This window comes from Tupaia chinensis, unplaced genomic scaffold (genome assembly GCF_000334495.1).
Source record: "Tupaia chinensis unplaced genomic scaffold, TupChi_1.0 Scaffold000477_1, whole genome shotgun sequence".
NCBI lineage: Eukaryota > Metazoa > Chordata > Mammalia > Scandentia > Tupaiidae > Tupaia > Tupaia belangeri.
In genome coordinates this window covers 3,197,342-3,208,588 of record NW_006159986.1, presented here as the reverse complement: position 1 = coordinate 3,208,588, position 11,247 = coordinate 3,197,342, and the positions used below count along the sequence as shown (strand labels likewise).

The 11,247-nt window shown below is 57.2% G+C and overlaps 1 protein-coding gene across 2 annotated transcripts; it reads left to right on the top strand.

The window, feature by feature from the left end:
- Nucleotides 1–382: 382 nt before the first annotated feature.
- Nucleotides 383–10,782, top strand: HAP1 (huntingtin associated protein 1). Of its 2 annotated transcripts, XM_006155985.2 has the most exons (12): nt 383–885; nt 1,893–1,972; nt 2,876–2,992; nt 3,096–3,316; nt 3,486–3,585; nt 3,684–3,750; nt 6,021–6,151; nt 6,532–6,606; nt 7,118–7,209; nt 7,509–7,547; nt 8,330–8,797; nt 9,927–10,782. In XM_006155985.2, the coding sequence occupies exons 1-11, from the start codon at nt 402–404 to the stop codon at nt 8,763–8,765; spliced, it is 1,842 nt and encodes a 613-aa protein (XP_006156047.1). In that variant the 5' UTR covers nt 383–401; the 3' UTR covers nt 8,766–8,797; nt 9,927–10,782. The 2 variants fall into 2 exon arrangements, with proteins under 2 accessions (XP_006156047.1, XP_014446203.1); XM_014590717.2 differs by lacking the exon at nt 9,927–10,782 and having other exon boundaries at nt 8,330–9,221.
- Nucleotides 10,783–11,247: the final 465 nt, after the last annotated feature.

Here is an 11,247-nt window from a genome sequence, read left to right as displayed (position 1 = left end):
GCAGGGGCCACACGAACGAAGGCAGCCGAACCCCCTCGCTGGGCGCGGAGGTGAGGGGGTGTCCGGAGTTAGGGACCCGCTAGTCGCTGTTGGCACGTTCCTGGGAAGCAGCGGCTTTGGGACGAACCATCCTCGGGAGATAAGAGAGGGAAGACGAAAGCCTTCGCTTCACACCCCAGTCCACGAAACCAGCTGCCACCTGCACTCGACCCCTCTTTTTGTTCTCTGATTTTTACCCTCTGGCGTATCCCCGCTAGCTTCCCGCCTGTGCGTCCCTCAGTCCCAGGAACCACTAGTTGCTCGTCAGCCGCCCCCGTCCCCATGCGTGGTGCGGTCCGGCGGGGCGCCAGCTCCAAGCAGTTTATAAGGGGCCGGCTACGACTGCGGACAGCAGACTCAAGATGCGCCCGAAAGATCTGGGACAGGTATACACGGGACTCCGGCCGGGGTCTGGACCCGGGGACCCAGCAGCAGCCAACCGCGCACCCGCGCCCGCAGCCAGCTCTGCTTCAGAGCCCTCGGCCGAACCCGCTCCTGTGCGGGCACCAGGGACTGGACAGGGAGCAGGATCCAGAGTAGCCTCCGGGTCCCAGTCGGTCTCGGAAGTCCCCACCGGAGCTCGCCTGGCCTCCGAGGCTGGGTCGAAGGCGGGAGCCCAGCGCGTGTCCGCATTCTCAGCCTCCCAGGGGAATGCCCAGTCCGAGCCTGACAACTCGGACGCACCGTGGACCCGCTTTGTATTCCAAGGTCCCTTTGGTCCTCGCGCCACTGGCCTGGGGACTGGAAAGGCGGCGGGCATCTGGAAGACGCCAGCCGCTTACATTGGCCGGCGACCCGGGGTGTCTGGCCCTGAGCGCGCCGCCTTTATTCGGGAGCTGGAGGAAGGTAACCGGGTCCCCGGGGTCCTGGAGAGGGTTGGAGCAGGGCAGCTCCATGGGGAAGGGGCCCCGTCGTCGGTCCAGGGACCCCGCCCCCTTTGGCTGTCAGTCCTACCCCTCCACAACCCCCGCCATGTCACTGTCTGCAGTGCTTGTCTGGCACCCATTCCCCAGCTCCGGCTCCTCTTTCTGGTTCCCTGAATTCTGTGGGTGCGTCAGGTCCCGGGGACCGTGCGCTCCCCGCCCGGCTCTGCGCGCCTGTTGCTGCGGCAGAACTGCGCACTCTCCGTGCCCCCTCCTCGGTCTACCGCAGTGCCAGGAGAGGGGCGGGGGCTGCGGGAGGGCGCAGCCCCCGCGCTCTGAGCCTGCGCTGGCCAGCGGGCCCTCCCGGAAGAAAGGGAAGGTTTCTCCCGTCTTGGCTGCTGTAGTTAAGGCTGCGCTTACCCCGCACCCCAAGCCTAGAAGTGGGCGGGCTTCAGGCGTCTACCTCCTCTCTTCCCTCCCGTCTTCTTCTGGATAGGGGGCGACCCCTAGATTGGGTCTAGAGGCTCCCCTACAACGGTGCTGGAAGTCTCCCGTCTCCTCTCCACATGCAACAGGTGCAGGGGGGTGGTGACTGCGTCTGTTTTTATGACCCTTGAGACTCCAGGAAGCTGTCCTGGCTGCCCTCTGTGTAAGGGTTGCTGAGTCAAGTCTGCGGCTGCACTCCCCCCACCCCGCCCCCGCCGTCCCCCAGGTAGTTCCGTTCTTCCCCGCCTGGGACCGAGACATCCTGAGAGTCTAGTTCCTGAGCTGGGAAGACTGTGGTCTCCTGACCTCACGCTGTTCATTCGGCCCTGAGAGCTGGGAGGGAGTGCTGAGAACATGGGGCCAGCAGGAAGGGAGCTGTCTCCTCCTCGGATGACACTTGTTGAGGCAGAACTGGGGTAGAGCAGGGGACAGAAGGTTGCCGGGTAGCATACCCTGTTCCCTGACCTGCCTGTGACTTTTCCCTCCACCCACCTCTTTCTGCAGCTTTGTGTCCTAACCTACCTCCACCAGTCAAGAAGATCACCCCGGAAGATATCAAAGTGATGCTGTATTTGCTGGAGGAGGTGTGTAGTGCACCCCTACCCAGGCCAGCCCAAGCCTTAGCAGGGCTCCCATTTTATTCCTTTTCGAGACTGACTGTTTGCATGAGAGAGAGAGGGGGAGAGAGAGAGAGAGAGAGAGAGAGAGAGAGAGAGAGAGAGAGGCACCCTCCAAAGAGGCTGCTCACTCTGTGATCCCCGTCCTTTAGTCTTCTGGCCTATTGGATCTTGGGCACTTGATGTCTACCTGGTGTGTTTTGGGCTGACTGGGCCGGATTTTGAGCTGTAGTTGCCATGTGGGAGCCAGCCTCTCTCTCTTTTTAGATTTTTGCCATAGAGTGCTTGTGTTTGCTAGAGAGAGACAGACAGTGAGAGGAAAAGTGAGAAATTCTTCCCCTAGGGGATGGCCATGCCACAGTCTTCCTAAGATTTTGGGCACATACACATACCTGGTGTGATTTTTCAAGCCACTGAGTCCAAGAGTCAAACCACAGTTGGCCATGCGGGGATACAGGGCCTTAAGTACCATGCCACCTGCTGGTCCCGGGAGCCAGCTTCTTTTGAGAAGTGCTTTACCACTGTTCTCTGAAATCAGTACATTCCTCACCCCCATTTTAACTCTGTCTGGTAGGAGTAGTGGTCTTGTCTCCCTCTCTGGGGGCCAAGCTGGGGCTTCCTGTTATGGAGGGCAAGTGAATGTGGATATTCAGGTTGGAAGAACTCTCAGAGTCAATCTGATATAATCTACTCTTTTCCATAAAGGAAACGGAGTCAGGTCTTACGGTGAGCTAATGGAAGAGGGTCTAGTACCCAGGAGCACTGGTGATGGGAAGGGTTTCTCGGAGTGGCCTGGTGTGCTTCTCCCACCTCTCTGGGAGATCTCAGAAACCAGGAAAGCATTCCACATGGTTGATGGTCTCTTCACAGAGAGAGCGCGACCTGAACACGGCTGCTCGCATTGGCCAGTCCCTGGTGAAACAGAACAGTGTTTTGATGGAGGAGAACAGCAAACTGGAAGCCATGCTGGGCTCAGCCAGGGAGGAGGTATCTGGATGGGGCAGAGGGGCGGGGGTCACTGCCCATCTTTCTCATGGCAGGACCCACTCTTGCTCTGACTCTTGCCCAGCTCATGGCTCCTCTTGTGCAGATTTTACACCTCAGGTACCAGGTGAATTTGCGGGATGACCTCCTTCGGCTCTACTCCGACTCTGAAGATGGGGATGATGATGAAGAGGAGGAGGACGAGGAGGAGGGAGAGGAGGAGGGAGAGGAGAAGGGAGAGGAGGAGGAAGAGGAGGAAGAGGAAGGGGAAGAGGAGGAAGAGCAGGAACAACAACAGTATGATCACCGCTATGACACCCCCAAGCCGTGAGTGTCTTGCATTTGCACCTGGGCGGTCCCTTCCCCAAGCCTCATTTGGAATCCGACACAGGCAGCGTGCCTGCTGATGGGTTGCTGGGACTAATCGAGACTGCTACCCTTGACTTGGGACTGGGAGCCCAGTGCCTGTAGCCTGGCTCTCATGGCTCCTCCCCAGGACTCCTCGGGAGGACTTGCTGCACCACTGTCCACAGATGGAAGCCTTACAGCAGAAGCTCAAGCTGCTGGAGGAGGAGAACGACCAATTGAGAGAGGAGGTGAGGCTAGGGGAGGAGGGCACGCCTATGGGGGAGGAGGGCACGCCTGTGGGCAAGGCTGTTGATTCCTCTGCCCCTTCCTCTCTCCCTCCCTCCAGGCCTCCCAGCTTGACACCCTTGAGGATGAAGAGCAGATGCTCATTCTGGAATGTGTGGAGCAGTTTTGTACGTGATGCCGTAACTTGGGGTGGGGGGCTATCCTAACGATTGGAGGGAAGAAGATGGGAGACCTGAGTACAAATCCCAACGCTGGCACTTCCCAGCTGTGTGTGCTTGGATAATTCCTTGATCTCGCTGAACCTTCATTTTTAGAATGAGGATGAATAATGTCAGCACTTGGACCAGCAGATGGTCTAATGGCTACATTGCTGGACTTCCATGTAATCGACCGTGGTTGGAGTCCTGGACCTGACGGCTTAAACTCATGGTGGGCGCATATATGTGCGTGCCCAACATCCTGAGAGGAGAGTGGAGGAGAAGGGATTGCAGTTTGGCCACCCCCCCCAGGGGGTGATTTCTTGCTTTCTGTCTCTCTCTGTCTTTCTGACGAGCGCATGTGCCCTATAGCAAAAAAACCCCAAACAAACAAACAAACAAAAAAACCTCTCAAAATAATAATAATAATAATGTCGGCCCTGTGGGACCAGCAGATGGTGTAGTGGTGTGTGTCTGGATTCCCGCTTGGCCGACCTTAGTTCGAGTTCCGGACCTGGTGGGTTCAGATTCATAATGGGCACATGTGTGCATGCGTGCCCAAAATCCCAAGAGGAGAATGGTGGAGAAGGGATTGCGGTGTAGCCAACCCCCCTGGGAGTGATCTCTCGCTTTCTATCTCTGTCTTTCTCTGTATCTCTGGCAAGCAGACATGCCCTATAACAAAAAAACTCCCCTCCCCCAAAATCTCAACCCTGTGTATCTCTCCAGGGTTTTTGAAGATCAAGAGAGGCAACAACTGAGGTAGTGCTTTGTGCAGCTGTAAAGGGCTGTACAGAAGCCACGTGTCTCCTCTAAGCCTGTCTCTGTTACTTGGGGTGGGAGGAGAGAGGGAGCCATGAGTTATCAGAAACCAGGCACCCAGAGCAGGGCCATTCAGAGTGTGTACTGGGCAGCAGCTGTGCCCAGCACCATCCTAGACACTGAGCGCTGATGAAGAGGAGTGAGGCCCAGCCTCTGTCCCTGACGAGCTCAAGTCTAGCTGCTGAGGCAGACTCAGTGGCAACAGCTGAACCTAGTCCTCACCCCAAACCTGCCCTTCCTTCCTGCTGGTTCTGTAGCTCCCTGAATGGCTCCACTGTTCCCCAAGCTCTCTTACTTCTACCTCTTAGGAATGCCTCTTCCTCCCTCGACTCCAGCTGATGCTAGCCTAGGACATCCCTCCTCTGGCCTCCCTACCTTTTCTGTTCTTCCAGCCCCTCTGCACACAGCCCACATGAGTTTTCTGAGACCAAATCTGACCATGTCACTCCTCTACCTAAAATCCCCAAATAGCTCCCCACTGGCCAGAGAATAAGGCCCCAGGCCCATACCTGGCCTTTGTGATCTGGGCCCTGTCCACTGCCCAGGCCACCTCCTCACCCTCTCCAGTTTCTTGGGTTGCCCTGGGGCCTGTCTACACTCTGCTTGGACAGGGGTTTTTCCTTCTTGACCTGGCCAAACCTTACCTGCCTGGTGGTCTTGGCTTAGTGGTTCCTTCTTTTAGAATCTTTCCTAGATCTTGCAAAGCTGGGTTGGGTGTCACAGCAATGACCCCTATCCCTTGATGCTGCTCATTGGCCATATTATGCATTATTTGGTTTCTCTTTTTTGGAAAAAAAAGTTTATTTATTTTTTTCATGAGAGAGAAACAAATAGACGGACATTCCCACAGGGTCCCCACCCTGCAATCCATCCCTCGTCTTAGCCAGCCTGGATCACAGGTGTGCAGGTGCACGTGGCGTGCTTGGATATGAACCCAGGGCCTTTCCCGTGTGGGCACTGCTGCTGGGCCCTTTTATTCCCCAGCTGTCTTCCCACTAGACTTGAGCTCTGCATGGGCTGGGGCCAGGTCTGGTGGAGCGCTGGAGGGGGAGACCAGCTATGTCACTGGACTCCCATGTGGTTGACTGTGGTTGGTTTGAGTCCCGAACCCGGTGGCTTAAACTCATGCTGGGTGTGTGTGTGTACATGCCCAAGATCCAGAAAGGAGAATGGAGGAGAAGGGATTATAGCGTGGCCATCCCCCCTGGGGGGTGATTTCTTGCTTTCTGTCTCTCCGTCTCTGTCTTTCTGGTGAGCGCACGCGCCCTATAGCAAAAACCTCTCCAAAAAAAGAAAGAAAGAAAAGGAGATGGAGGGAATGGCATGCTCTGTGGAATTGGGGGGGGGTGAGTAGATAGCCATCTGGGAGGGCCAGACTGGCCAGGGAGGCCAGGGCTGACCTTTGCCCCCACCCCCAGCGGAAGCCAGCCAGCAGATGGCCGAGCTGTCCGAGGTGCTGGTGTTTAGGCTGGAGCACTATGAGCGGCAGCAGAAGGAGATTACGCGACTGCAGGCACAGGTCGCAAAGCTGCAGAAGCGCTGCCAGTCGGTGAGTCGTGCCCTCGCCCTCGTGGGACTCAACTGTCGGGGGCCCCCACGACCTAAGCCATTCTCCTTGCTCTTACCTCAAGGGATTTTCAGCTTTGCCAGGCCTGAGACCCCTCTCTGGGTCTGAGCCAGAGTAGAAAGAGACCTCACAGAACCCCTCTTCACACTCTCTCACTGTCCCAAGAAGGGGACCAAGACCCAGAGACAGTCCTGGAGTCTTCCAGGAACCAGGCTGTGTGACTCCCCTGCACCTATCCCATGTGATTCTCACCTCACGGCTGCCAGAGGCTGACCAATGTGCCTGGGAAGACCAGTGGGAGCTGGGAGTGCTTGTGAGTGGGGTGGCTGCAGTGGGGGTTCACTAGTTTTGGGTCCTTCCAGTATGGGGCTGAGACTGAGAAGTTGCAGCAGCAGCTGGCTTCAGAGAAGGAGATCCAGATGCAGTTCCAGGAAGAGGTGAGGTGCCCCTGGCCTGGAGCGGGCGTCAGACCCTGGGCACTGCCCAGTTTTCCCAAGAGAAAAAGCAGACAGGGACTGGCCGTTGCCCTTTGCTCCTGCTCCGTGTGTGGCACAGGGTCCAGCAGGTGGTGGTTCAACTGGGGTTTGAGCCCAGGTTTAGGGACTTGCTCGGGCTCACTGCATGTCACTCTTTGGGTCTAGTGCTGGGCTAGCCTGGGAGAAGGTGGGCAAGAGTGCTGGGCTGGGTGCACCTGGACCCCATAGAGCCTGCTGGTGGGTTCCCAGATGCAGAGCTTATGGGAGAGGTACACGGATTATGTGGGCAGGAGCGGGTCTGTGACATATGGCATGCCTTTGGTGGGAACTGCTCCTGACTGCCGCCTTATGACCAGTGAGGCTGTTGTCTCAACCCTGCTGGCTGATTTCTATCCTCAGGACCGCTCTGTGCTGGAAGTATGGGGGGGTGGGGGGGAGGACGTCCTGGTAACGTCCCTACTCTCTACTGTAGGAGGCACGTCCGAGTCTGCAGGAGACCCTGGCCCAGGAGCTCAGAATGTCTCTGAGGAGGATTATCTCAGACCCTGTGTACTTTATGGAAAGGTGTGTTGTAGGGACCCGCAGGCCTGACCCACACTCACCCATATCCCCCAGTAGGCAGCAGCCTTGCCCATGCTGGGGAGAGGGCTTGCCCTTACACTCTGACCTCCATGCTTCCCCAGACACCTGGTCCTCCTGCTTCCCACCCCAGTGCCAGCCCTGGCCCGGCCCCAGCCCCTTATTCTCTATTAACATGGTCTTGGATCTGCCGTTTCTCTCTGGGACTTTTAACTGGGCCCCAGGACTTTGCAGTTTCAGCTTCCATGGCCTCAGTTCACTGAAGGTCTTTTTCTCTGTTGCAGACACTATGAAATGCCCAGAAGGGGGCCATCCAACCTGAGGTGAGCTGGCCAGGGGCTGCCCCGCTGCCTTCCTTCCCCTTTCAGCAGCACCACAGCCCCCTGCAGCTGACTCTGCCCTCTGGCTTGGCTGGGCTGAGAGTGTTCTGGGGCGCTGCTCCCTTCCCCTTAAAGTTGTGCCCACTAGGTGGCTGTCTGAGTTAAGCCTGCTCCAAATGCAGACTTCCCTTCCCTTGAGCAGGGGCTGACAGGCAAATGAGCACTGGCCTAGGAGCTGAGCCCCAACCGGTCCCTTAGTAGCTGTGTGTCTTCGGGCAAGTCACTTGACCTGTCCGAGCCTTAATAAAATGGGCTTGTTCTTATGGTAGCTAGCTAAGGGGTGGGTTATGAAGGAGGGGCAGCTTGGGGAAGTGCACCTGCTCAGTGAGCCTGCTTTAAGGCGCCCAGAGTGACATCAAAGCTGAGGTAGTGGCGCTCAGGGTATAATCCCTTGCAGCAGGGTTGGGGGTGTAGGGGAAGGTGGAGCCTACGCAGTGTGGGTGCCTGTTCTTCCTCCCTCCCATCAGAGAAATGAGCTGGGGTTTGAAGCCTCGAAGCTGGTGCTCAGCTCCCCTCTCCCTAGGCTAGGACAGAACTGGGGAGGGTCTGTGTGCAGACTGGGGCAGGGGGCAGGGGAGCTCACAGAGGGGATAGGGTGGGGGAGCCTGGTAGTGGGATGCTGTCCCCTGCCCCCCACTGGTAGGAGACATCCTGGGAGGAGAGGAAGAAGGTGGTTGGAGTTGGCTTGCAGGGGTGTGGAAAGACATCACTGTCTCCCTGCCCAGATACGACCTTCGCTACAGTGAGAAGCGAGAGCGGGAACAGGGCTTCGAGGCTGAGGATGGGTTGATGCCAGCAGAGGACATTGTATCGGGGGAAGATTTCCTGCCTGTGGAGGAGCTGGGCGCCACAGAAGAGGTGGCATCTGCTGATGGGGTGACGGAGGAGGCAGAGCTGGTGTCTGATGAGACCGAGGCCTGGGAGGAGGTAGAGCCGGAGCTAGATGAGGCCACACGGATGAATGTGGTGACCTCGGCCCTGGAGGCCAGCGGCCTGGGCCCGTCACACCTAGACATGAAGTATGTCCTCCAGCAGCTGGCCAACTGGCAGGACGCCCATTACAGGCGGCAGCTGAGGCAGAAGATGCTTCAGAAGGGTGAGGGCTCCCCTGGGGGCTTCCCTCTTGCCAGCCGGACGAGCTGCAGATCGTCAAGCCGATGAAGGATGAGATGAAGGATGAAGGGTGAGGGCAGGTGAGCCCCCTCCCATTGCTCACTGCCTCTGCCCGACCCTGCCCAGAGTGCTGATTTGCATGGACTCTGCATATCATTTGCATAACCACAGCAGGCCTTAGTGCTCATGTATGTGGAATTTGCTTAGGTTTCCAGATCTCCACCCACTTTTCTCCTGGAGCCTGGGCAGGTCCCCTACTGTGCCTCAGCTTCCTGTCTCTGCCCACCCCCTTTCCTACCTTCCACCCACACCTTCCCTGTCCCCACGGTGCCCCAACCCTGTAGCAGTGGCAGCCACAGGCCAAAACAAACATGGGGGGGGGCAGGATCTTGGAGCAGCAGCCTGGGGTGCCAGGTTGGAGGAGGCCAGGGCCACCCACCCTTCCAGTACCTGGGAAGGAGAGGGGCCTTCTGGGGCTACCTAGGCCATTGGGCTGAAGGCATCAACCAGCAAGGGCCACAGTCAGATCAGTTCCTTGGCTGAGTCTGAAGGGGGGTTAGGGTCTTCTATGGATGGGGAAGTGGGCCAGGGCCTCCAGTCCCCAGCTGGAAACTCCCAAGCTTGGGGAAGTGCACCTGCTCAGTGAGCCCTGCTTTACGGCACCCACGGTGATGTCAAAGGTGATCTAGTGGCACTCATGCACGTTGGACCCTTTGCACGTGCATCAGCTCCTTTCATCCTCATGGCCCCGTGGTTGGGTATTTTTATCCCTCACCCACAGGGCCAAAGGGACTTGCTCGAAGTCCCACAGCCAGGAGTAGATCAGAAGCTGTTCTCTTCACTGTGAGACCATAGCACCCGCCCTGGCCCATCCCTCCCCTCTGATACTGTCCTGGTGCTCACTTCTGCTGAGTCAGCCCTGAGGTTAATACCTTGTGACAACCTCTGATAAACCTGGCCTGTCCCCCACTCTTGTGGCCCTCCGGTCACTACTGGGTAGACTTGCATTGGCCTCAGCAGGGCTTCTGTGCGCGGTTGTGCAGCTTGTATGATGAACTGTGACCTTCATGGGGGACCAGTGGGCAGCCTGCATAATGATTGGTAGCAGCTTCCTGTCTCCTGATACAGTTGATCAGAGCCCTGCCCGCCTCCCAGGCCAGGCCTGTGGTCACCAAGCCCCCAGATCACATCCACCCCCTTCTCTTCCAGGCGTTGTTGTTTCCCAGCAGCCTGCAGAGGCCCCACAGACAGCTGGAGGCCCCTCCTTCTGCTACCTGGCTCCCCACGCCAGACCTTCCTTCCCATCCTCCGAAAGGGGACCCCATGTTTGTTTTCAGCCCATCCTCTGTCTCAATGAACCTGGGCCAGAATTTGAGGGCCCAAGCCTCAACCTTCTTCTGGGACAGGCTGAAGGAACCCAGCCCTTGTTCTGCAAATATGCATGTGGTTCAAAAACTCTGGCTGCTGGGCCTGGATCACATGGTGGCCTGGGGACAGAAGATGCCCAGAGGGAGACCCTCCAGCTTCCAGACCCAGCTCTGAGAGAGCATGGGACTGAGCAGGGGTGGGGAGTGTCAGGTGCCAAGTGTAGGAAGTTGTTGTGAAGACCCTCCCTAGAACACGCTCTTTGTCCTTGACCCCCAAATTAAAGGTGGCTCTCAAGTCCTCTACTTTTAGGGGACCTGGTCCTCGTTCCCTGTTCATCCTTCCTTCTCAGTCTCTCTTACTGTTCGTAACCAGAAGTGTCTCTGTGTGTGTGTGTGGGTGGGTGAGTGGTCCCTTTCAGTAGTGTCCTTTGAGAGGGAGCCTGTGACCTGTTGGCATCCACGCTCCCCACCTAAGGCCCTCCCGGGGTCCAGTCCTTCCTCCCTCCTGTCACCCTCAGTGCCCCTTGTTTTCTCCTTCTAGATGTTCCACCCTTTCCTACTCCTTTGTTCACGAACAGCTTGGGTGTGTGGCTCAGGACCACCACCAGGGCCTGCTCCACGCCCACAGTGCTTCTCCGTCTCCTTTGCTTGTCAGCTTGTGTACTTGCCAGTGCAGGAAATAAAGGATCTGTGCTACCTGGCCCAGCTTCGTGGTCTTTCTCAGGGGGCGCGGGAGTGTGCATGTGCATGCACACGTGTATGTGTGCGTGTGTGTGCACGTGTCTATATGCACATACTCTACAGGGGCAAAATTGTGGAGAGAGGATGGTCTCTGATGTTGTTGAATGATGTGCCAAGGACGTTTATGTAAATACATTATTTAGTCCTCACAACCCCTGTGGGTGATATCAGCATTTGTCAGTGAAATCGAGGCCCAGGCTGGTCAAATAACCCTCCCAAGGGTCTAATGGCTGGTGGTGGAGTTGGGAGCTGAACCTGATTCCTTGGAGCCTGCTTGGGAAGACTTCCTTCTTAGATCCTGACTGTTCCAGGGACTCTGACCCAACGCCCTGGCTGTGAAGTTTGAAGCAGAAGCGAGAGTTGCCAGTGTCTTAGGTTGAGGTCTCCAAAAGCAGACATGGAACAGGGTTTGAGAACAACTA